Source organism: Mya arenaria, chromosome 11, assembly GCF_026914265.1.
Source record: "Mya arenaria isolate MELC-2E11 chromosome 11, ASM2691426v1".
Classification (NCBI taxonomy): Eukaryota; Metazoa; Mollusca; class Bivalvia; order Myida; family Myidae; genus Mya; species Mya arenaria.
In genome coordinates this window covers 53,431,221-53,458,513 of record NC_069132.1, presented here as the reverse complement: position 1 = coordinate 53,458,513, position 27,293 = coordinate 53,431,221, and the positions used below count along the sequence as shown (strand labels likewise).

The 27,293-nt window shown below is 34.8% G+C and overlaps 1 protein-coding gene across 6 annotated transcripts; it reads left to right on the top strand.

Moving 5' to 3' along the window:
- The first annotated feature begins 3,445 nt into the window (after positions 1–3,445).
- On the top strand, positions 3,446–27,203 carry LOC128207455 (calmodulin-A-like). 6 transcript variants are annotated; one of them, XM_052910380.1, is made up of 10 exons: positions 3,449–3,626; positions 6,200–6,253; positions 8,243–8,275; positions 9,832–9,870; positions 18,869–18,905; positions 19,509–19,661; positions 20,574–20,600; positions 25,017–25,127; positions 26,380–26,511; positions 27,020–27,203. In XM_052910380.1, the coding sequence occupies exons 1-10, from the start codon at positions 3,624–3,626 to the stop codon at positions 27,043–27,045; spliced, it is 615 nt and encodes a 204-aa protein (XP_052766340.1). In that variant the 5' UTR covers positions 3,449–3,623; the 3' UTR covers positions 27,046–27,203. The 6 variants fall into 6 exon arrangements, with proteins under 6 accessions (XP_052766341.1, XP_052766340.1, XP_052766343.1 ...); XM_052910381.1 differs by lacking the exon at positions 20,574–20,600 and having other exon boundaries at positions 3,446–3,626; XM_052910383.1 differs by lacking the exon at positions 6,200–6,253 and having other exon boundaries at positions 3,451–3,626.
- The last annotated feature ends 90 nt before the right edge of the window (positions 27,204–27,293 follow it).

Genomic DNA, 27,293 nt, shown 5'->3' with positions numbered 1-27,293 from the left:
TGAAACTAGAAGCGCCGCAATGCGACGAAACCAGGTTTTTGTTATGGGCAATCAGAAATTATAGCCAATTAATTTGGTGTATGAGCAAGTTCAATCTGCAGCTTCATATAAGCTATATTCACACTAAGATTCATCACTATCCATCAATTCTAATTAAGTTGTTGGGCATTTTTTTTCTATTTTTAGGAACAGTGAACTTGACCCCACCTCCCAAGCTAGCTCTTCACATAAACTATCTTCGCTCTAAGTTTCATCAATATCTATCAATGCTAACTAAAGTTATTAGGCAGAAACCATTTTTCTATGTTTAGTAACAGTGACCTTGACCTTAGCTCCACCCCCCTCAAAAGCAATCCCATGCTAGCTCTGTACATAAGCTACCTACACACCAAGTTTTATCAATATCTATCAATGCTAACTAAAGTTATTGGGCGGACACCATTTTTAAATTTTTAGTAACAGTGACCTTGACCTTAGCCCCACCCCCCCCCCCCCCTCAAAAGCAATCCCAAGCTAGCTCTTTACATAAGTTACCCACACACCAAGTTTAATCAATATTTATCAATGCTATCAAAAGTTATTTGGCAAAAAACATTTTTCTATTTCAAGTAACAGTGACATTGGCCGTAGCCCCTCCCCACTCAAAACCAATCCCAAGCTAGCTCTTCACATGCTACCTACACACCCAGTTTCATCAATATCTGTCAATCCTAACTTAAGTTATTGGGCGGAAACTATTTTTCTATTTTTAGTAATAGTGACCTTGACCTTAGCCCCTCCCCACTCAAAAGCAATCCCAAGCTAGCTCTTCACATAAGCTACCTACATACCAAGTTTCATCAATATCTGTCAATGATAACTAAAGGTATTGGGCAGAAACCATTTTTCTATTTTTAGTAACAGGCGACCTTGACCTTAGCCCCACACACTCAAAAGCAATCCCATGCTAGCTCTTCACATAAGCTACCTACACACCCAAGTTTCATCAATATCTGCCAATGCTAACCAAACTTATTGGGCTGAAACCATTTTTCTATTTTAAGTAACAGTGACCTTGACCATTTTTATATTTTAAGAAATACTGACCTTGACCTTAGCCCCTCCCCACTCAAAAGCAATCCCAAGCTAGCTCTTTATATAAGCAACTTACACACCAAGTTTCGTCAATATCTATCAATGCTAACTAAAGTTATTGGGCAGAAACCATTTCTCTATTTTTAGTAACAAGCGACCTTGACCTTAGCCCCACACACTCAAAAGCAATCCCATGCTAGCTCTTCACATAAGCTACCTACACACCCAGGTTTCATCAATATCTGCCAATGCTAACCAAAGTTATTGGGCAGAAACCATTTTTCTATTTTAAGTTACAGTGACCTTGACCATTTTTCTATTTTAAGTAATAGTGACCTTGACCTTAGCCCCTTCCCACTCAAAAGCAATCCCAAGCTAGCTCTTCATATAAGCAACTTACACACCAAGTTTCGTCAATATCTATCAATGCTAACTAAAGTTATTGGGCAGAAACATTTTTTTTATTTTTAGTAACAGTGACCTTGACCTTAGCCCCCCTCCCTCAAAAGCAATCCCAAGCTAGCTCTTCCCATCAGCTACCTACACACCAAGTTCATCAATATCTATCAATGTTAACTTAAGTTATTGAACAGAAACCAATGTTTGGCGCCCGCCCGCCCGCCCGCCGGCCCAACGACAACCTCATTCTAATAACCCGGTTTTCGTTGAAAACCTGGTTAAAAATGATGTTTTATGCATTTTCTTTAACCGTTAGTAACCATAAAACACTAATTTTCGAACGGAAATATGAAAATCTATGATCTGATTTTTGTCAGCAATCTTATATCATTGGTTTGCAAATATTTACGCAAACATTTGTTCTTTCCTTCACATAAAAATAAAAAAAGTTGTTAAAAATGGTCAATCTGTGAGAGTGTAGCTTTAAATGTGTCTTTGTTGAATGCCTTGTAACTGGTATTTTCTACTGTAATGTAGATGACTCTCATTTGCTCTACGTATACAATGGTACGAAATACGTCTACGAAAAATGCCATTCAAAGTGTTTGAAACCCAAAAGTTTGCCTTCAACTAATATTAGTACAATCGATAATTTTGAAAGATCCATACATTTTACAGATGAGCAGACGACCGATTGCCACGCGACTTCAATACTTTCCGTAATTGAAGATCTAATTTCCTATTCAATACAATCAATAGACGCACAATCCACAGTATTTGAATTTTGATTGATGTTAGAAGGAGAAATACACTCTGGTTTAATAGAATCGACTAAATAATATTTATCTAGTTTGATGCTATATGAGTTATTCTTTTGATTGGCTCGAGTCAAACGAAATAACATCAATAGAAAAGTAACGTTAAGTAAATAATGAGAACGTTCTAATTCAGCTTATGTCAACTGTTTTTTTCTTCTAGATTTACGAAGCGAATGTATGTTAGCAATATGTTTGTGTGTGTTTTTTTTATTTGTTTCTGGGCCACACAACGCTTCTTAGTGAACATTTTCAACTTAGTAAAAAAATCTAAATTTTGTTCAAAAATAATTCAAAAAGCCTCTTTTAAAGCATTGTTAATTTTCTTTAAACAACGAAGATAAATTGCAATGTTTTACTAAATTGATAATATTCCAATAAGAAACTATATGAATACGATGCAGATGCAACCAGAGATCATCATGTATACATATTAATTTGAACTTAAAGCTGCCCTCTCACGGATTGGCCGTTTTGACAACTGTTTTCATGTTTTGTCTCGGAAAAGGTGTTTTTTTGTAAATGTGTAAACAAGTGATATAAGTCTGCGGACACAAGATCAGATCTCAGTTTATATTAATTTTCAAAATTTGATGTTTTATAGCTAAAAGCGTTACTAAAAAGTTGTCACAAAGGTAAATATGTGAGAGGGCAGCTTTAATAGAAAATAATAATTTCTGCAATTGTCCTAACAATTGAGATCTGTCTTATTGTGAATTCTCTAACATGACTAAATTAAAGGCATTGAAGCCAAAATAATCTAATTCTGAGACATGTTTTTTTTAAATGTCAAAACGGTCAATCGGTGAGAGTGTAGCTTTAACATTTGTCCCCTCCCCCCCCCCCCCCCCCCCCCCCCCGTTACTATCCCCGAGACGCATGAAAAATATCCCATTATAAAAACTACACTCGGTGCTATTAATATTCACTTTGTTCTTTAAGTGATCTCCGAAACAGAAAAAAACGTCAAACTTTTAATTAATCGAATGCGCTTCCATACAGTGAATGCTTATAAATACATGCGAAGATAAGACCGGGTATTAAGTTATAAAATACCGGGCTACGCTGACTTTTTACTGGAGATCAGTTACATTGATTACAAATAAAACAAATCGATCACACTCAAGTTTAAAACAAACATGTATATCGAAATAAACCCGTGCAACTTTCAATTGGGTTTTCAAGGGTAAAGAAATTAGTTATAGATAAGCGTTAAAGTGTTCACTGAGGGTAAATTTACTTCAGGTTCGATCTATAACTTCGATTGATTGACTGTTAGTTATACTAATCTCGCATTAGCACCGATTTATGTAGGAATAAGTTGACCGAAAAAATATGGTATGTTTCTTTTACCTTTTATCTCTTTTTAAGAATGTTATCTTGTTTGTATAATTGCAAAATTCATTGAGTTATTTAACGCAAATATTGTAAACCTACCTGAAATGGTTTCATAGTATTGTTTTCTCTGGAGAAATGATCAACATCGAAATCTTTGGAATTGATCTTAACAGTATTGATTGTCAACTGCCGTAGTAATCACTAACACACATTTGTTTTCAGCTAATTATTCAACACTTATACATCTAGAACGATTATAACAGATTTTTATTTAGACTTATGCATCAGTCAATTGTAACCACGCCCCCCCCCCGGGTCCGGGGGTATACCGGGAATAGCCGGGGAAATGGGCCGTGTTTTAACCTTTCAGGTGGCCCCGCAGTGCCGGGTGAATGCGGTGGTTTTGTCTTCGCGCCAAATATAGCGGGGAATGGGCCTTACCTAGGGTCCCTGGGGTGCGGGGCATTTGGTGGGGATTTTTCCAGCGGTTCGTCCCCGCAAGGCGGAGATTTTACCAGGGGTTTGCTGGACCGAAAGTCAAAGTCCCCGCTATTCCCCGGACCTGGGAGGGCCGTGGTTACAATTGACTGGTGCATTATACTACTGTACATCGTCTTAGCACATAAAACTTCCCTTAAATATATCATGTATGTACAAGTAATTTTAAAATTGAACAAATATTTGTGTTACAGGAGCGTTATTCAATTATAATTAACTAATATAAGGTATACATATGTAAACGCAGTAGTGTAACAGCTTAATAAACAGGTTGTAAAGAAGATGAATAAAAGTATGTATCATTGTTTAGAATACAGTTACGGATACATAGAGATTATACTGTGGTTTTACCCACATTTTAACATATCAGTCAGCGCAGTAGTGTCAGAATATCACCTATATAGGGATATGAAATAAAGATCATCTTTTTATCATAATCTCAAATGTCATAAAGTAGACCTACTTGACAATTGAAATTGAGATATTCATATAATAAGTATCGGGTTAAACTATTTAAAATGTATTTCATTTTTGGCACTTTATTTTGCATTTTTTAAACTATAGCACTGATTATGGTGTTTAATTTACTGTACAAAGAGTCAATCATTAATGTATTTTATTAGGTTTATTGTAGCATTTGAATGTCGCTTCGTTTAAAAATAAACGTGCGATATTTGACACCCAAATAATAGCATGTCTTTGATTATCACAAAGAGGAAAATTGGTAAATACCTTAGTCTACAAAGATTTCCTCTATGATAAATAAAAAGGGATGTTAGAGCAAGTCGGGTATCCGATGTCCACATAATTTTGTCATTCCATCGAGTCATGGAAATCAATGTTCAATTTCTATGCATGGTGACCCTGATTCGTTTGGTATTATTAAATTTTAAAAGTCAATTGTTGCTGATTACAAATAAAGTACGTGACAACACAAACATTCCAGAACAATTTATTGCAGTTTGCAGTTTTGTCTTTATCATAATCATATCTTAATATACTCTTTGCCGTTACCTAAGTAAGATCGGGCACTTGATTAGGACTCAGATCGTGCACTTTAGTCAGATTAAGGACGTGCACTTTAATCAGACCAAGGTCGTGCACATTAGTCAGACCAAGTTCTTGCACTTTAGTCAGATTAAGGCCGTGCACTTTGGTCAGACCAAGGTCGTGCACATTAGTCAGACCAAAGTCGTGCTCTTTAGTCAGATTAAGGCCGTGCACTTTAGCCAGACCAAGGTCGTGCACATTAGTCAGACCAAGGTCGTGCACTTTAGTCACATTCAAACATGTTAAGTAAGCCTGAGATCCTGCACTTTAGTCAGACTAAGATCGTGCACTTTAGTCAGAATCAAACATGTGAAGAAAAATCTTGCACTTTAGTAAGATTAAAACAAGTTAAGTAAGACTAGCTCGTGCACTTTAGTCCGATTAAAACATGTTAAGTAAAACTGAGATCGTGCACTTTAGTCAGACTAGTATTGTGCACTTTAGTCAGATTTAAACATGTTAAGTAAAACTGAGATCGTGCACTTTAGTCAGACTAGTATTGTGCACTTTAGTCCGATTAAAACATGTTAAGTAAAACTGAGATCGTGCACTTTAGTCAGACTAGTATTGTGCACTTTAGTCAGATTAAAACACGTTAAGTCAGACTAAGATCGTGCACTTTAGTCAGACTTAGATCGTGCACTTTAGTCAGAATAAGTTCGTGCTCTTTAGTCGGCCTAAGATCGTGCCTTTTAGTCAGATTATGCTCGTGCACTTTAGTCAGACCGGGATCGTGCACTTTAGTCAGACTTAGATCGTGCACTTTAATCAGAATAAGTTCGTGCTCTTTAGTCGGCCTATGATCGTGCCTTTTAGTCAGATTATGCTCGTGCACTTTAGTCAGACTGGGATCGTGCACTTTAGTCAGACTAAGATCGTGCACTTTAATCAGATAAAACACGTTAAGTAAGACTGAGATCGTGTACTTTCGTCAAATTATTGCACGAAAAGTAGAAGAAGAATGTGTATTACTACTGCTAGCATGATATTGTTGCGTTTAATAAATGTATGATTAATTATCAAAGTCCGCCACAAAGAGTAGACCGACGTCCACAAATAAAGCATCTCCAAAGACTGAGGTAAATGCTCATGTTTACACAGTGCTGTAAAGGGAATTAACTCCTGTTCCTTCATTTCGTGTTATCTGACTTGTGAAATTTAGTGTCATATGACCTAAAGGTACGTATTTTTGGTCTTACAAGATTTTCTGACATTCTAAAAAGTCATGGTTATTTTCGAAAAGTCGTTGTTCGGAGAGACATCCTATGTAATTAGGAAAAAATAAATGCATGCTTTTATAGGTCACATGTCACTTAAATGACAGATTTTAATAATGACACTAAAGGAAAAAACATAAGATCACTTCCCTTACCTTACTGTACATGTACGTATGTCCACAGTATATAGATATTATATAGTGCACTTTTTATGTTAGCCTTTTTGTTAACATTGATAGTCGATAGTTTGTTATTTCTAGGACAGTCATTAGACAACTGTTATGTTCGTGTGTTTGTATTTGATATGGTTTTCTAAATTTCTATAAGGAGGAAGAAAAAAATCATTGCAGTTGTTTTTGGAAAAAGAAAATTTTGACTTTCCATTAAGCTGACCAAATGTGGCCCTGTGCTTGTCAAGGGAGATCACTGCGTAGGAGATTATCGTTTTAGCTGTCATTCGTTGTTGTGTTACACTTCGGTTTTTACATTGGTGAGATTATCTCCCTCCACCTTTAAGTGTCTCAATTTCTCATTGTTCTTTTGTATTCTCAGTGTTGCTTTTTGTTCACCATTTATCTTACCACAGAACAGTTTACCTGCAATCACAAGCCACAAGAAACATCGAAGCTATTAAGTTAACACTTATATGCATACCTGTCAGGCCACACGGTTACGCCGCGAGCCACACATTATTGGCAACGAAATCACGGTCTTATAAAATGTCTCACGCATTTCAATTGAAACAAATTTCACGGAAATAAATTCCTTTTTCTTCTAAAAAAAATCGGTAAAAACATTGGTTTGTGTCATTCGGAGCTCCCCGGCCATTTTTATCGAACACAACCTCGGATGTATGACTTACGACTTAACTCTTGGGAATCAATTTTAATTATGTTTGCAATAATACACTTCACTGGCAATCAATTTTAATGATATATGTAAAAAAATACGAACTACTTCAACTTCAACGGCATACATCCGAGGTTTTTTCGATAAAAATGGTAGAGGAGCTCCGAATATCCCTAGAATAGAACATTGTCTTACCCTAAGGTTCAGTTGAGGCTTGGCAGCTATGTATATGATCAGCACAATATACAATATTCTAGTTTCTGTATGTTGTACAGTACAGTAGATCAACAGAGTGGTAAGGAAACACTATTTGTACGGATATGTGTACGTCTGGACTTTTCTCTGTGTACTACGTCATCAAACTATGTGAACATTGTACACATTTAAAATTATATATACGAATGCGCGAAGAAAATGAATTATGCAATAGCAGCGAGTCTGTAGATACAAGTATAAGTAGAATATTCACAGACGACTTTTAAACCAAACTTCAACTTGGTAATAAACGTGTAGAAATGCGTACAAGAATACGTACCTGTATGTCGAGTTTTGCAATATTTACATAAATGGGGTTTTATCTTCCTCATTGGCATTTAAGATAATTGAATGAAAAAATGGGAATATGTTAAACCTTGATATCGAATATATATTCATGACGTATTCAGCATTGCTTATTTTTTAACACCCAATTTATTATCATATTAATTAGATGTTAATTGGCTGGATACTTTTCAATAAGCGGTTCTTTTTTTCAACCAACCAGAAATGTCAGTGCAGTGAAATATCGCTATGTCGAAGTCGTAGAGACCTCGGGAAATCCTTCGAGATAACGAATATTCGATAAAGAAGAACTGCAAAACATGTCTAACTTACACACAAATATTTTTTTAAAATGTTTGACATAACAGGAACATCGAGATAACAGAGTTCGACATAGCGCGTTTCGACTGTATTGTATTCGGAAATGTGATACTGAAATGAATTGTTTTATTATGTGTGCAGACGACCGAGCAGGCCCCTGTGAAACATGATATGGTAAGACAGCGTAGCTTAGCTGTTGTAAGCTTAGTCTAGCTTATTATCTTAGCTTATCTTAGTAGATTATAATCAGAGATTAGACTGGAAAAAATCATGGCACTGCATTGCCACAACAGTTTGTAGAACGGGTTTTGAAAAAAAAATATTGTATGTGTATATTTCTCGCGATTTAGCTTATCTTAGCTGGTATTAAATAGAAAAAAAAATAATGTGGAAAACGTATGACTATAAAATGTAAAGGTTTATTTGAAACAGAAAACTTACTAGGACTGTACCATGAGCCTTAAGGAAAATAGTGCTTCATAGCGAGGGAAATCAGATCTGAATTTTATAGCTGGTTATAATATAATGCACATTTTCATTATGGTCGTCACCAAACCATTCTATATTGTCTACATGTGTTTCAGTTACAGTTGTTTCGCCTTAATGCACGATTAAAGGAATTAAAAATGCATGAATACATTTTAGGCCTGAATTAATTCACTAAGTTTATACAGTGTATAAGACCACACGTGTATGTACACTTTATCTCGCTATGTATGAATATTTTTAAACAAATTATAAAGATATGTTTTCCATTAAAGTTGCACTCTCACAGAATGAACGTTTTGACAAAATATTTTTCCTTATTTGTGTCTTGGTACAAGTCAATTTATGCGAAAATGTCTGAAACCCGATGATATAAGACTGCTGACAAAAAATCAGATTGCAGATTTTCATATGTAAGTTCAAAAATTGATGTGTTATGCATTTTTTAAACCATTTATAGTAACGTTTTTACCCATAAAACATTAACTTTATAACAGGAATATGAAAGTCTGCGACCTGATCTTTTGTTATTAGTCTCATACCACTGGTTTGCAGATATTTACTCAAAAGTTGGCTTATTCCACGACAAAAAATAAAATGGTTGTCAAAACGGTAAATCTGTGAGTGTGCAGCTTTAAAACTCATGGTCAGTTACTGTACTAATATTCGCTTTCGCTGATACATGCCTGTGCTTCTATGGGTAGAACCAATATCAGGAGAAATACATGTGTACATACCATTATCTGACATTGAAAATGTTTTTAATCTTGCACAAAAGAACATGTAAGCCATTGATAAGGCCAAAACAAATTTTGTTTGTTTAGGGTAACCTTCCCAAAATTTCTAGGTAGGGTAGGTAGGGATTTTTTTTTGATTTTTTATGATTTTTTTGAAAATCTGTCGTAAGTTCAGAGTGTTTCCTTGCACATGGCAGTCTTTCCTACATTACTGTCATTGCCTGACTTTGTTTTATCATGTAAACAATAATTCTGATTAAAATCTGCATTTATCCGCCCTTTGTAACTCTCTTTTCGCTAACGAATATTTTTTTGCTCAGAAACGGAAAAAATAGTAAGGGTCGGCGCATTTTTATAGGTAGGGTCGGGTTACCCGAAACAGACATATTTTTTTAGGCCTAATGTTTTAATCTGGCACACAATGACCGTGTTGACTATTGTTAATATCTCAATCTTGCACATAATTTTAATGTTTACCATTGCTAATTTATAAATCTTGCACAAAAGGGACAGGACAAGAAAAGTAAGGAAGAAAATGAGGATATGGTGAGTGACGTCGTGTTTTACGTAAACAGCGTTAACGTCGAATACCATCAAATAGGCCACTGCTCTGCTTAGGTATATTTTTCTTGGTCTTTTAACAAAGCAAAATCGATTAAAGGCAGGGAAAAAACATAGTTGTATGATTACTAGTACTTTTTTTAAAACGGGGATTGTCTTTGATAATGTCGAAAACTTAGGTATCGGATTTTTGATATGTCGCATTTTTCGCTGTGAAATGCACGAAAAAAATCGCCAGGTGGTAGTGCGAAAATTCGCCAAACAAAGAGGGAACTGCGTGTTTTCGTATTATCACCTCGTAACTTGATTGCTGGGTAGGGTGGGGGGGGGGGGGGTACATTGTGCGCATTTGTTCTGGTCCGTTCTGTAATTTTAAAATACAAGCCAAGAAACAATTAGGCCGAGTGAAATTACGTATAAAGTGCAGTGGACAAAGTGTCTGAGATTCATTCATCTGAGCAATATTAACAACCGTTTGTAATGTACATATTTTTTTTCTCATAAACATATTGCTGCGCGGTTATTTGCCAGGTTAAAGGGACCCGGTCACATGCTACAGTGTCAGTCATTGAAATAAAATGAGTTCGTGCGCTCTGTAAAGAAAATGTTTGTTTTAATGATAAAAATAAAGCTATATTGTAAATAATTTATTCAAACAAGACAGAAAATGCTCTATACGCCCGAAATGGAAGATAACTATATTCAAATAAGACAGAAAGTGCTTTAATTTTCGCCCGAAAGCGATGATAACTCTATTCAAATAAGACAGACAATGCTCTATACGCCGGAAGCGAAGATTACTGTATTCAAATAAGACAGACAATGCTCTATACGCCGGAAGCGAAGAGAACTCTATTCAAATAAGACAGACAATGCTCTATACGCCGAAAGCGAAGAAAACTCTATTCAAATAAGACAGACAATGCTCTATACGCCGGAAGCGAAGATAACTCTATTCAAATAAGACAGACAATGCTCTATACGCCGGAAGCGAAGAGAACTCTATTCAAATAAGACAGACAATGCTCTATACGCCGGAAGCGAAGATTACTGTATTCAAATAAGACAGACAATGCTCTATACGCCCGAAAGCGAAGATAACTTTATTCAAATAAGACAGACAATGCTCTATACGCCGAAAGCGAAGAAAACTCTTTTCAAATTGATTTAATTTCGGCTTTGATTTAAAACAAAACCTGTTCAAATGAGTATCGGTCAGTTGCGTTTGGTGCTTATTAAAAATAAGAAGCTTATATTACTAAATGTAACAAGAAACATAACCGACATAAAATGAGTGGTCGGGTCCCTTTAATGAACTCAGACATTGTGAATTGATGGTAAATTTGCTTCGTTTATTTTCTGTTTTGAGAGCTCTTTGCTTCATCTGTGATTTTTTTTACAGAGAGTGACAATATAAGTTTATTTAGCGGCGTGTGTGTGTGTGTGCAGTTCTTGTATTTCACAGAGATCGTTTATTGTTGTGTTTTTTTCAATTTCACTTTAAGTACTTCTATTCGGAAAGTATATATGTTTGACATTGTGAATTGATGGTAAATTTGCTTCGTTTTTTTCTGTTTTGAGAGCTCTTTGCTTCAGCTGTAATATCATTATTTTTATTTTACAGAGAGTGACAATATAAGTTTATTTAGCGGCGTGTGTGTGTGTGCAGTTCTTGTATTTCACAGAGATCGTTTATTGTTTTGTTTTTTCAATTTCACTTTTAGTACTTCTATTCGGAAAGTATATATGTTTGACATTGTGAATTGATGGTAAATTTGCTTATTTTTTCTGTTTTGAGAGCTCTTTACTTCAGCTGTTATATAATCCTTTTTATTTTACAGAGAGTGACAATATATAAGTTTATTTAGTGGCGTGTGTGTGTGTGTGTGTGAAGTGCACGTATTTTACAGAGATCATTTATTGTTTTTCAATTTCGCTCTTAGTGTTCCTATTCAGAAAGTATACTTGTTTGACTTTGTGAACAGATGGTAAATTAGCTTCTTTTTTTCTGTTTGGAGAGCACTTTGCTTCAGCTGTAATATCATTCATTTTATTTTACAAAGAAGTTTATTTAGCGGCGTGTGTTTGCGCAGTTCTTGTATTTAACAGAGATCGTTTGTTGTTTTTTTAGTTTCACTTTTATACACAAGTCAATTGTAACCACGCCCCCCCCCCCCTCTAGGTCCGGATGAATACCGGGGATGGCCGGGGAAATGGGCCGTGTTTTTACCTTCCAGGTGGACCCACAGTGCCGGGTGAATGCAGTGGTTTTGTCTTTGCGCCAAAATCAGCGGGGAATTGGCTTAACCTTAGGCCCCTGAGGTGCGGAGGCATTTGGCGGGGATTTTACCAGGGCTTGGCTGGACCGAAAGTCAAAGTCCCCGCTATTCCCCGAACCTAGGGGGAGGGGGGCGTGGTTACAATTGACTGGTGCATTAGTAAATTCAGAAAGTAAACATGTTTGTTTCTTCATTACTTTACTCTCGGTTTGAATTACTGTATACATGCTTGGTTTGATCTATAGATACTATCGATTATGCATAAGGTTTCTGTATATGTTTTATAGAAATAGCAAAGCCAAATTTTGAAGGTTATGCACGAGAACTTCAGCGCGTGTGTTAAATTTCAATTACGAGGATTGTCGATGACGTATATGTTTTGTATCATATTGAACTATGTTGTCAAGGAAACGTTCAATAATAAGCGTGTTGTGAATGGCGTTTTAACATATCCACATCGTAGTTATAAGACGGTTACTCCCATTCAACATCAGACATCGAGCACTGGCTTGATTTTAAACTATCTACAATTGCCTTTCAACAAACTCAATTAACCAATCAATCGATATCTTAATAGATACACTCTTGCTCATTCCATTAAACGAAACCGTAGGTAATTATATATGACATCGATTTCATTTAACTTTATCAAACGAGGTGAGCACGATTTGTTTGCTTGGATTGAAATGCGAAGTTGTACAAGATAATTAGATACTAATTACTGTCAAGGGGTTGTGTACCATATTGGTCTTAATTGGATCTAAGATTGATGTAGCTAATTGAATTGCGTCATGAATAAAGGCATTTATATATGTACCACTAGCGGTTCTGGGGGGGGGGGGGGGCGGTGCACCCGGTGTCCCCCCACCCCAAGTCCAAGTGTACGTTTTATTTCAATATAGGAGAAAAAAGTAATACAATATACCCAAACTGCACCATTTCTGACTCGAAATTGTTAAATTTGCGTGGGGGAAGACTCCCCCACCCCTGCCGACACTTTAAATTAAATATGGTTATTAAAACGTCAAATCCAGGATCCGCCCCTGGTTACCATAAGGTTGAATACCATTCATTATGGATTCATAACTAAATGAAGTTTTGAAATGTGTACTTCATTTTATATTTTTTTTATCAAAATTTACCTGACCCAACCAATTATCAAGGTAGCTTTAAAGCTGCACTCTTACAGATTGACCTTTTTCACAATAACATTCCTGTCTTGGAATGAAACAATATTTGCGTATATATCCGGAAACCAGTGATACACTGCTGATAATATACCAGCTCGCAGTTTGCATATTTACATTCGAAAACTAATGTTTAATGGGTAAACGCGTTACTAACGCTTTATGAAAAAATTGCTTTTTTGCATTCACAATTTTTGAACGTAAATATGAAATCCTGCGATGTGATCTTTTGTCAGCAGTCTTATATTATTGGTTTCCAGACATTTACGCAAAAATTTGACTGATTCTAAGACAAACAAATAAAAAAAGTTGACAAAGCGGTCAATCTGTGAGAGTGCAGCTTCAAAATGTATTCTTTATCTCATTAGTTTTTGTTCACAACTGACCTGACCCAACCATTTATCACGGTAACTTCAACTGGAAAGAATATAAGTCTTTTTTCCCAAGTAGTTTATCTTTGGTGATCTTATCGATCAGCAAGAAACAAAACTAGCATCTTCAAGACCATCAATAGGACAAGCGCCTGCTGATTGATTTGAAGTTTAAGATTTGCAATGAAGTTATTGATGAAATAACACCTCATAGGGGGTTGCTTTTGAGTTAAAGGGACTTCCTAGTGCATCCGTTTTTCTTTAAGAAATAGTTTAATGTGTGTATGTCTGTCATATGAATAGATGTTAAGATACAGAATATCATCTTATTTGTCAGAAGCCATTATTCATACATACATAATTTTTATTTCGATTTAAGCATATACAGCTTTTCATCATATACATAAATCAGTAATTCATACATACACAAATTATGAAATAAAATTAAATACAATTGAAAGTACTAATTAGTTTTATATTTATATTCTAAGAATGAGTCTCTCAAACTCAAACTGTCATTTAAGCATGTTACAATAAATGACATTATTAAATCTTTTTTTTTATTCTAGTGCGTGTTTTTTTCTTTTCTTCAAAATTTGCAAGTTTAATCGTTTTAAATAAGAATGTATTAATTGCATGTCTATACATAACAACTGTAATGTACACATCTCTAACGAAGCCATTTGGTCAAATTTAAAACATGTTGTTTTTTTAAACTCAAGGGCTGAGTAGTTTCAATTACGGAATTTTGTAGTAACTTCGATTATCTGAAATCTTTATAAACGTCACAGATTGCAATATATCGAAAAGAAAAGTTATTTCCTCAAATTTGTGTTTATGTTCCATGCTGGCTCAAGTTCAATTGACAAAAAATATGTAGCAGAATAATAAAACTATGACAATTCAAATTGTGACTTCAATCGACTAAGATTTTTATTGTTTATTTTCCTAGCAGGCGTTTGATTGTTATAGGATTAGGACTGTTGTTTGGGGCAAAAATTGACGCCCAGACATGTTCAGACTATTCGTAAAGGCAAGGTGATTGGATTTCCAATACAATTATTGTTTCTTTTAATCCAAACAACAATAAATGTTGTGTCACATTATAAAGAATTAGGATGATTATATGAAATACTTTCAAGATGAAATGTAAATAATCCACTTTTCAATGAAAACCACGATCCAATTTTATTCTACATAAATTTTAATATTAAGTCCATTCGACATTGTTGCACTAGATTTAAAAGTCGTCTAAAAGGTTCTTTAGAAGTAAAAACAGTTTACCGTGAATAAGATTGGACGGATTTTTACAAAAATGCCCAAAGTTTGTATTTTTTACGTTTTTAAAACGAGTATTTCGTAGAATTTATTTCGTAATTTCATGAGTCAAGTTGAGTTGAGTTGGGTGCACAAACCTATACATTGAGTGAAATTAGCCCGTATATTTAGCAGTATTTGTGGTTTTTCATTTCAGATTTTTAGCAACAAAATAGACTTATCATTTACTGAGCTTGGCCCATATATTTTACAGTTTTTAGTAGGTTTTTATTTCAGATATTTAGCAACAAAATTCATTAATCATTTACTGAACTTGGCCCGTAAGACATTTTGTGGCTTTTTATTTCAGATTTTTAGCAACAAAATTGATTAATTATTTACTGAACTTGATCGGTATATTTTACAGTTTTTGTGGGGGTTTTATTTCAGACTTTTAGCAACAAAATTGATTAATCTTTCCACAATTCAATCCTCTATGAAAATATTTTCTTTTCATTAATAGGTGCGATGTCTGCCTTTAATATTAAGTGGCAATTTTTGTTATAACATTAAATTCCTGTGTTGGTACAAGGGACTATTAAAAGTCGTCCATTGTGAGCGAAGCATATGGCCGTTAAATTGCCTACATGTGAAACAGTCATATCAAATTTCTTCGGAATGGCTAATAGATTTTCCTTGTAGATCTTTATAATTGAATTGCTATTGTGAAGCGAACATGTAGCCATTATTCGGGTCGTTCGCTAATTTTTCAGTTACTCATCAAAGTTGATTGAATTCGTTTGTATTTTAAGCAGTGTGAAGGGGAATATTCTATACAATATCAAAAAATATAGCAAACGTCATTAAACAGTGTAAGACGTTGACGTCACTTCCTTTACTTCATTGTTTTTACCTACTGATACAGACGTGACGTGTTTTCGTGATTTTTTTATTAATAAAAAAATATTACAAAACTGCACAGAAGATGACAAAGGTATTTACCGTTTTTTTGATACATCTTATACTTGGAATTATTTCTCAATGGATTTTTAATTATTCATCTTGAAAATAAAGTTAATTTGAGTATAAAAATACTTGGATATATTGAATGTTTGACGGATATGGATTCTCATTAAGATGTTTCTTGTCCCAAGAGTGCATTGTGTTATACGTTGTGTTATACACCATCTTGTTTGATCATTTGAAATTTAATATGAATAACGGGATAAATCTTCATTTCACTTCTAAGGATTTTTTAAGTATGGATGGTTACCAATGAACATCTTAAATAAAACAATGACCATGGCATACTAAAGACCAGTGGGGACATTTTCATTTTATGAATTTATGAGATCAGCTTCATAAATTCACGATATCAACTTCACGAATTCTCGATATCAGCTTCACAAATTCACGCTATCAACTTCACGAATTCACGATATCAACTTCACGAATTCACGATATCAGCTTCACGATATCAGTTTCATAAATTCACGATATCAAATAGACGAATTTACGATTTTAGCTTAACGAGTTTACGATATCAGCTTCACGAAATTACGATATTAGCTTCACTAATTCACGATATCAGCTTCATGAATTCACGATATCAATTTCACGAATTCACGATATCAACTTCACGAATTCAAGATTTCTCTCTTTCAAATTTAATTATTCACACTCTTGAAATTGTGAATTTGTGAATTTTAAATCGTAAACTCATTAAGTTGAAAAAGTGAATTCGTGAAGTTGAAATCGTGCAGACACGAAATCGTGAAACGTGAAATTTTAATGTTAAACGTGATGTTAAAGTCGTGAATTTGTGAAGTTAAAATCGTTGATTCATTATATGCTTAAATCGTAAATTCTTGAAGTTCAAATGTCACGACGGGGCTATTGTCGAATACTTATAGTTTCGTAATTTGGCATTTCGTAATTATAAAGCACAATAAAATAATTGAAAATTGAAGATATAGAGGAGGATTGTTGGTTTCAGTGTCAGATTGTAATATACTATATAGCTACGCCACTCGAGAAATATTTGCTTTTGGTGTTCATGAGGTGAAATATATTGCGATCTTACACTGAACGCAACATTCATTTTAATTTGTTATTACATGCCTTAAAGCTGCACTCTCACAGATTGAACGTCTTGACAACTTTTTTATAATTTTTTTTGTTAAATTATGCGAAAATGCATGTACACCGGTCATATCAGACTGCTGACAACACAATCGCACATATTTTTCTATTTAAGTTCAAAAATTGTTTTTTATGCATTTTCTTAAACCGTTAGTAACGCTTTTAGCCATAAAACATTAATTTTCGAACGGATATATGAAACTCTGCGATCCGAACTTTTGTCAGCAATCTTATATCACTGGTTTGCAAATATTTACGTAAAAAATGCTCATTCCAAGACAAAAAAATAAAAAAAGTTGTCAAAATGGTAAATCTGTGAGAGTGCAGCTTTAAAAGAATATCAAATTACATTTAATTTTTTAGTTTTCCAGAAAAGAGCCCCAAGTTGTATGCGAACGTAACGTCATTTCGGAAATGACGTCGTTCAGATTGTGTCCCTATCCTGTGCGCGTTGACGTTTAATTGGGAAATAAGAGCACGCGTGTTTTTCACTGTTAAAAATCGTGAAATTTCATGTTTATTTCACTGATAAATCTATCTTTGTATCACCGGAAAACATATAATAGATTTTTTTTAATTTTAGCGAACACAATCAAAAAGTTTAAAATTGAAGGCACCTTTTTATCTTATAGCTGCAGTGGTATTTAGGCAAAATGTGGACCGAGTGAACAATTGATAAGCAGTTTGACACATACCAGGTTTAACTAATGCCGTAATCGGATGATTCCTTGGGTTGTCGACAATGTAAACAGATACCAAACCCCATAAAAACCTTTTCAAACACTTTGGAAATACTATTAAAGTTTGCATATTTTGATAAAAGCTTATATTTAATACCATCGACTTACGCTTAAAAGTTGCTTCGCGATAAACCAGCGACCTCTTTTAGCGATGGTTTAAGTTTTTATATTGATTTATAATCTTTATTTCTGTTTTAACAGTGATAGCATTCAATGTGATTTATTTTATGCAAAGTTATACTTGGCTGAAATTACTTAATCCATTTTAATTTGATGGTTTATAAATTATTTATTTTTATTTTTACATCAAATCGTATCAATGATTTTGAATATGATTCGTTTTTATTCCAATACCACACTGAGGTATCAGATTATATCTTTATAATACTCTATTTTTTTCATTGTGACGTTATCATCTATAATTACTGCCAATTATACATTTTCAGCCTGGCATAATGTCGTATAATACATATTGTAATAATACCAAGGCAGATTTTGTAAGATAAAAACAATTATGCAACACAATCCAGTATGCCAGTGTGATAGCCAAATGGCATAACATGTCTTTGATGCAATCAGTTTTAAATGTTCTTCTTTACAGAACAGAACAGAACAGAACATAATTTTATTCGACGTAATCGTTGAACAAATCGAACATACAGAATTTTTCCCTATTTTAAAGCCATAGTTCAGATGATAGAATGTATTATATCTCTACATGAACATTTCGTAATGTTAAAGGCCCAGTTTCTATGTTCTACGCTATTGTTGATATGTATATTATAAGCCCTGATATTTTCTTTAGATATATATATGTTAAAGGCCCTGCAGCGATATTCTAAGATATCGTATCTCTCCCTGAACTGTTCGTAATGTTAAAGACCCAGCTCCAATGTTCTGTATTAGTTTATTTCTCCATAAACTGTTCGTATTGTGAAAGGCATTGTTACACTGTGCTTAAATTATTATATCCCTAAACTTTAACACGATTCTATTTTTCATTCTAGACAGCAGTTGAAGCGATAACGGACGAGGAGAGAGCAGGTGAGAACCTTTTTAAACTTTTTTTTCAATTAAAACATATAATCCAACCTGGTCCTAGTGGCCTTTTCCAAAAGGTGGCCACTTAATACAGGGGTGACTGTATGTCGTTTGGTGTCATAAACAATTGTTCAATTAATTTTAATTACTGTAATCGATAAGGTAGGCTGTTTACAAAAAGAAACATTCAACAAAAAAATCTTGTTTAGAAAGTTTTATTTTGCAACAATATCTTTTAACACTTTATCAGGTACTCTGGTTATAGAACGTAAACGTGGGTAAAGCACTGTCAGACGGGACCCCCGTTAACGGTCCGTCCCGGACGACGATTATCATTGTTAGAGCTGATGCGGGAGTTGGGGGGGGGGGGGGTCGAACATGTCATGTAAGCCGTTGCAGAATATTTAACAGCATTATTTGAGTATATATTCATCTTTGTCTCTAACACCTCTTCAGAGCTCCAGGACACAGTTAAACTATTTTACCGGGACATTGATGGTTGCCTGACCCCACGGGGGCTTGGCGAAGCAATGAGGGCCATGTCAGAACACCCCTTACAGTACAAATTGATTATATTAATCATATTTGCCATTTACAACTTTTCAGAGCTCCAGGACACATTCAAACTATTTGACCGGGACAGTGACGGTTACCTGACCCCACGGGAGCTTGGTGAAGCAATGAGGGCCATGGCCCAGCACCCAACAGAACTGGAGATTCAAGAACTAACGAAGAAACCAGAAAACTCAGTGGACGATGGTAATATAGTTTTTCCATGCTGATGAATTATACTACGGTAGTGCTAGTTTGCTAATTCATCTGTAGATAGTTGTGAGCGAAACTGTTCGTAACCTTTTTGTACTACAGTCAAACTTCGCTATGTCGAACTCCGTTATCTCGATGTTTTAGTTTTGTCGAACTGTGGAACTGGTCAAATGTTTTGGGTTTAGTTAAATACTTGTTGTAGTTTTCGTTATCTCGATGTCAAAGCGACTTCGACATAGCGAGTTTTTACTGTATGATAAATTGCAGATGACGTCATTTCATGTCAGATTTCTGTTGCAATAAAGAATAAAAATACAGACTACAATAAGTGTCTGTGTAACGTGATTTTGGTCAATTATTTTACATTCTAGTAATCAGTAGGCAATACTCAATCCAATGATACAAGCATTACCTAGTGTCACTAGGTATCAACATTTAACATTACCGCAAATGGCTCGATGAAATAAGAACAGTCGAACTCCGTTGGTTCGAAGTCGCTTGGCTCGATTTTCTCGTTTGCTCAATCTGAATGTAGAGGACCAATTTCTTTCTAATGAAAGTTGAGGTGCGATGAATTTTCGCCGGTCCCTGCCCTGGGAGTTGGCGCCAACGGGGCTCGACTGGGCTATACATACCAAATTATATTGCAGAAGGTCTTTTTAACCGCTTAAAATGGAGAATGTTTATACATATTATAGTTGATATATATAGCTTGGAAAATAGATGTACAAGAAGTGTTTATTGACTTAAGCTTTTAAACTAAAAATACTTTAAAGTAGAATAAGTTTTAGTTTCAAGTCGGTTAAACTTTTGACCGACTTTAACTTAAATCCAAGTATTAGGACTTAACTGACCAGGTTAATGTCAATATTTGCTATAATACATCGTAATCCTTTTTACACTTAGAAAACCAAACGGACGCCGACAAGAAAGGTAGTATGCTATTGTGAACGTCATTTAGACGGAGAGTGTCTTTGAATCTAGATGTTTACATTTACATTGTTTCACAGTTTAGTAGTGATGACGGCATAAAACACTGTGTGGTACATTGTTATAACACACAGTACGGCATAAAACACTGTGTTATACTGTCAACGTCATATTTAAAACGGAGTGTCTTTGAATTCAGATATTCATATTACAATTGTTTCACAGTGTACAATATATCATGGCATAAAACACAGTTTGGTACTGTCAGCTTCATTTTTAAAACGGAGAGCACAATTAATTTTAGATATTCATACTACAATCGTTCCTCAGTTTACAATATATCACGGCATAAAACACGGTGTGGTGCCTTGATATTAAACACATGACAACATAAAACACAGTGTGGTACCTTGATATTAAACACATCACAGCATAAAACACAGTGTGGTACCTTGATATTAAACACATCACAGCATAAAACACGGTGTGGTACCTTGATATTAAACACATCACAGCATAACACACGGTGTGGTACCTTGATATTAAACACATCAAGGCATAAAACACGGTGTGGTACCTTGATATTAAACACATCACAGCATAAAACACGGTGTGGTACCTTGATTTAAACACATCACAGCATAAAACACGGCAATGTACCTTGATCTTAAACACATCACGGCATAAACACGGTAATGTACCTTGATCTTAAACACATCACGGCATAAAACACGGTGTGGTACTTTGATCTAAATTCATCACAGCATAAAACACGGTGTAGTACCTTGATCTAAACACATCACGGCATAAAACACGGTGTGGTACCTTGATCTAAACACATCACAACATAAAACACGGTGTGGTACTTTGATATTAATCAAACACATCACAACATAAAATACGGTAATGTACCTTGATATTAAACACATCACGGCATAAAACACAATGTGGTACTTTGATATTAATTAAACACATCACAACATAAAACACGGTAATGTACCTTGATCTTAAACACATCCCGGCATAAAACACGGTGTGGTACTTTGATATTAATTAAACACATCACAACATAAAACACGGTAATGTACCTTGATCTTAAACACATCACGGCATAAAACTCGGTGTGGTACTTTGATATTAATTAAACACATCACAACATAAAACACGGTAATGTACCTTGATCTTAAACACATCACAACATAAAACACGGTAATGTACCTTGATATTAAACACATCACGGCATAAAACACGGTGTGGTACTTTGATATTAATTAAACACATCACAACATAAAACACGGTAATGTACCTTGATCTTAAACACATCACGGCATAAACACGGTAATGTACCTTGATCTTAAACACATCACGGCATAAAACACGGTGTGGTACTTTGATCTAAATTCATCACAGCATAAAACACGGTGTAGTACCTTGATCTTAAACACATCACGGCATAAACACGGTAATGTACCTTGATCTTAAACACATCACGGCATAAAACACGGTGTGGTACTTTGATATTAATCAAACACATCACAACATAAAACACGGTAATGTACCTTGATCTTAAACACATCACGGCATAAAACACAATGTGGTACTTTGATATTAATTAAACACATCACAACATAAAACACGGTAATGTACCTTGATCTTAAACACATCACGGCATAAAACACGGTGTGGTACTTTGATATTAATTAAACACATCACAACATAAAACACGGTAATGTACCTTGATCTTAAACACATCACGGCATAAAACACGGTGTGGTACTTTGATATTAATTAAACACATCACAACATAAAACACGGTAATGTACCTTGATCTTAAACACATCACAACATAAAACACGGTAATGTACCTTGATCTTAAACACATCACGGCATAAAACACGGTGTGGTACTTTGATATTAATTAAACACATCACAACATAAAACACGGTAATGTACCTTGATCTTAAACACATCACGGCATTAAACACGGTGTGGTACTTTGATATTAATTAAACACATCACAACATAAAACACGGTAATGTACCTTGATCTTAAACACATCACAACATAAAACACGGTGTGGTATAATCAACGTCATATTTTAGGCGGAGAATGTCTGAATTCATGATAGCATTATACCATACTATAAAACACATCACAGCATTAAACATAACAGCATCACAGCATTAAACACATCACAGCATTAAACACATCACACCATTAAACACTGTGTGGGCCGTTGTTAGAGAAGTGCACTATACTAATATTACGTTGTAGATATTTATTATTGCTGTTCAATTAACCAGACTCGAATGAAAACCTTACTCCGCCCGGCTTTTGTCGGAGGTTGTTTGTCGGAGGTGGTAATCGATTGCATGTGCTTTTTTATTCTCGAAATATTATCCATTCACTAGCCATTAAATGGTTGAATGGCAACAAGAGCCCCGTTTTACTAAGATATCTTATTCGTAAACCTGAACGTTACGTTTCTTTAAGCTGCACTCTCAAATTGTCAGTTTTGACACTTTTTGAAAATCGTGTTTCAGAAATCGACTGGATTTGGCGTCAATGCATTCAATTCTGTCAAAGTAGATAATTCACAACAAGTTAAGATCTCAATTGTTTGGTAAACCGTCGAAGAAAAAGTCGTTTTTTGTAAACTGTCAGTAACGCTTTTGGCATAAAACATCTATTTTCGAACGTGGCTATGATAAACTGCGATCTGATCTTTTGTCAGCAGTTTTATAAACTGCGATCTGATCTTTTGTCAGCAGTTTTATATCACTGGTTTACGCAAAAAAATGGCACAAAGACAAAAAAAATAAAAAAAAAATAAAAAATGTCAAATGATCGATCTGTGAGAGTGCAGCTTTAAGAGTGCTCAATCGCACCGATTACGTTACTTGCAGAACCTTTGCGATATATGTCCCAACATTTTTTATTGAAACGCAGTATACGCCAAAACCATTGTTACGCCAGGTGATTTATCTTAAATCTGCACTCTCACAGATTGAGCGTTTTGACAACCTTTTATATGTTTGCCTTGGAAGGAACCATTGTTTGTGAAAATGTATGGAAACCACTGATGTAAGACTGCTGACCAAATCAGATCGCAATAATTCGTATCTTTGTTCAAAAATTGATAGTTTTTGCATTTTCGTAAAGCGTTAGTAACTCTTAGCCATTAATCATTCTTTTTCGAACGGAAATATTTTGTCAATGGTCTTATACCACTGGTTGTTAGATGTTTACGCAAATTGGCCCATTTCAAGACAAAAAATATAAAAGTCAATCTATGAGAGTGCAGCTTTAAGCTTTACGACCTTTATTGAGACGGTGCCAAGAGTTGAAGGAATTGCCTATTTATATCACAGATGACAGTATTTTCTTTTAAAAGAATAAAGTATTTAAAATTTTAGATAGTCTACCTTTCTTTTTTTGTAGTTTCATTATGAGTTATTTTCGTTGTGTTGTTTTCTTCTGGATTTATTATTTAGATACATGTTTTTCTTACTTGTTGTCAAACTTGGTTGTATTATGGCAAACTAAGTTGAAGTAATATATTCAACATGGTCAGGTAGGTTTGATTTTTATAAACTTGTTTGTATCAATGTCATTTTTGCCAACCAAAACGTATCATAAACATTCATAATACTGCTATGATTACACTCAATCGGAACACCTCGGCTTTCTCCGGCATACGCCGAGCTTTGGACGTATACAAGTGAAAGTAGTCCATAAAAATTGAAAACACTAACATTAATGTATTGTAGTGTTTTAACGCGTTATATGTATGACTTAGGTATAATGATTCTAAATGAAGTGCATTATCGCACAAATCATTAAGATTCATATGAGTAAAGTCCTTAGATTTGACAGATAAATTAAAGTAAATACGCGATCTACTTGCAGCGTAGAATAATGTAAATAATTATGCCAGTGGAAACCATCCATATACATCCGAGGTTTATTTCGATGGAAATGGTCGAGGAGTTCCGATTGCATTCGAGGATGTCTCGAAGGAAAATTGCCGAAGAGTTTCGATTTCCTCCGAGTTTGTCTCGATGGAATATAGCCGAGGAGTTCAGATTTCCTCAGAGTTTGTCTCGAAGACAAATGTCCGAGGCTCTCCGATTGGTCTTCCCTGTGTTCCATTGCCAGAAACGCGCGGTCGAGCCATTCGGAAAATAATAGAGCATTTCCTGTCGCATTTTTGAATAGTTATTAACATAAGTGAACTTTTGTGGATGTTTTATTATTGAAATAAGTGTTTTGATCTCATTTCGTTTCAAATCAATTGTTTCGATGTCTGACCCTAAAACGTGAATGAGTCACTACTATATTCGTCAAATTATTGTTCTTTAAACAGTTAAAATGCTAAAACAATCGTTAACAATATAAACATACGTCACCACCTTTCAGGTCCCCAAATGACGGATTTTGACGCGTTCCTGCAAATAATGGCGAAGCGTATGACGGTCCCTGAACCAGACGACCAGCTCCTAGAGGCATTTCGCGTCTTTGACAAAGAAGGTAGGTCATAAACCGATCCCCAATTTTCTAAGAACATTTGAAGACCATTATAACAGAATTAATATCATCTGACTTTTTATTTGGGTATAATTTGTGTAATGTTACCATTCTTAAAGAGTTTTTTTAACTTTTAAAGGAAGTTATCTTTGTGATAATCACGCGAAACGAGTTAATATTTAGTAAAATCAAGATTAAGTTAGAAATGTGGCTCAATTAAATGAGCCACTAAATGGGGCTGTACTCCGTATGATGAAATAACGAAAAAAAAAGAGGAAAATTGTCGAAAACTTACATAAACTTAGTATCGATGTGTACAATGCATTGGAACTTACTAACTGAAGTACCACATAGTTTACAGTTAATTTATTTTTCGCAGTTTGTCCCTTTAAGTCTGTTACGCTTAAAGCTGCACTCTTACAGATTGACCGGTTTGATGTCTGTAAACCGGTGATATAAGACTGCTGATAAAAGAGCACATCTCAGTTTTTATATTTACGTTCGAAAATTAGTGTTTAATGGTCAAAATCGTTACTAACGCATTTAGAAAAAAACGAGCTTTTCGGCAGTTTTCCAAAGAATTGATATCTGTTCTAATCTAAGTTATTTAATATGACTAAATTGAAGGCAATGATGACGAAATGAGCGGATTCCGAGACAAAAAAAATATGAAAAAGTTGTCAAATTTGTCAATTTGTGAGAGTACAGCTGTAAGAATTTTTGAGAATTTGAGGCCCGTACACTCATTTGTCAGTTTTTATATTGTTGATTTTAAAGTCCTGTTCAATTTCGATTACCTGTTTATTCTGTACTGGATTATACAGTTTGGTTGTAATGGCTAGGTAAATTGCCGAACATATTTATTTTTATTATAATAAAAACACATTGATTTCCAACTTATCGACTTACAATATTCTATCGAAATGAAAATGAACCGTTTATGTACGTGTTCAGGAATATGTTTTGGGAAATAAAAAGAAATTTGAATAATAACGATCCCAGTAAAAACGTTATATTGGGTCAGAGACTACGAACAGACTCAATACTCAAATTTGCATATAGAATTACAAATTTCTCTCTAGCAAATTAAGTAAAATAAAGGTAATATGCATGATTTTTTTCGTCACCTAAAACAATGTTTTGCATGGTCTGGACATAGTCACACTTGCGTCTGTTTGCGACGTAGGCCCTGGTCTGATATGAGGCGGACCAAAGCATTTCCGATAAGTTCTTATCCAGGAAAATATATTTGCAGGAACTGGTGTAATATCAGCGGCAGATCTTCGGCGGATCGTAACATCGATGGGGGAGCGGCTGACGGACGAGGAGGTTGAGGAGATGATTCGAGAAGGCGACGACGATGGTGACGGACAGATAAACTACGCGGGTAACGTCCACAATTTATTACATTTTAGTGAAAATATTGGGTGATATTCAATATGTTACTTATGCCAATCTTATTGTCACGTCCCGACGACCTCATTCAACAATATTGGGTGATATTCAATATGTCACTTATGCCAATCTAATTGTCACGTCCCAACGACCTCAATCAACAATAATGGGTGATATTCAATGTGCTACTTAAGTCAATATCATGTCGTGACGACCTCATTCACTGTAAGAGTTATTTAAATCACGCAATCCGATTAGCTACATCAATCACATGAAAAATGAACAAACCATTGGCGAACCCTTTGTATTGAAATGTTGATAGTCATAAAGTCAACAAGTTGATAAAAAATAACCTTTACTATAGTATAGCATATGCACCCAATCGTATTGTATTGTTGTTGTTGCCATGCTGTTGTAATGTAAAATCCCCAAAAGCATTAACTCTTGTTGTTATTGTGGTTTTTGCTGTTGCTGTTAACTGCTTTTTATTTTTATTTCAGAATTTACGCAGCATATGTTGTCCTGATTGTTGAAGATAATACTCGCCAAATTGTAGTCCCTTGTTACATGCATGTTTACAAACTGCTTCGTTAATACCGTCCATTTTTACATATTGCTTCGTTGATTCCGTCCATTTTACACTGTATATACCATTTTCAACGTTAATAAAATTGTAAAAATGCACTTTTAGTTCGTATTAGTTACTAATGGGTCGTTCACGCCGTCAAGTGTTAATGCCGTTGTCAAACGAGGTTGATGATGATTGAAATGTAC

What these genes read in the sequence shown, in the direction of transcription:
- LOC128207455 (XM_052910380.1), top strand. An exon ending in AGGAAGAAAATGAGGATATG is followed by an intron (nt 9,871 to 18,868) that starts GTGAGTGACGTC and finishes TTTTCATTCTAG; the next exon opens with ACAGCAGTTGAAGCGATAAC. An exon ending in AACGGACGAGGAGAGAGCAG is followed by an intron (nt 18,906 to 19,508) that starts GTGAGAACCTTT and finishes ACAACTTTTCAG; the next exon opens with AGCTCCAGGACACATTCAAA.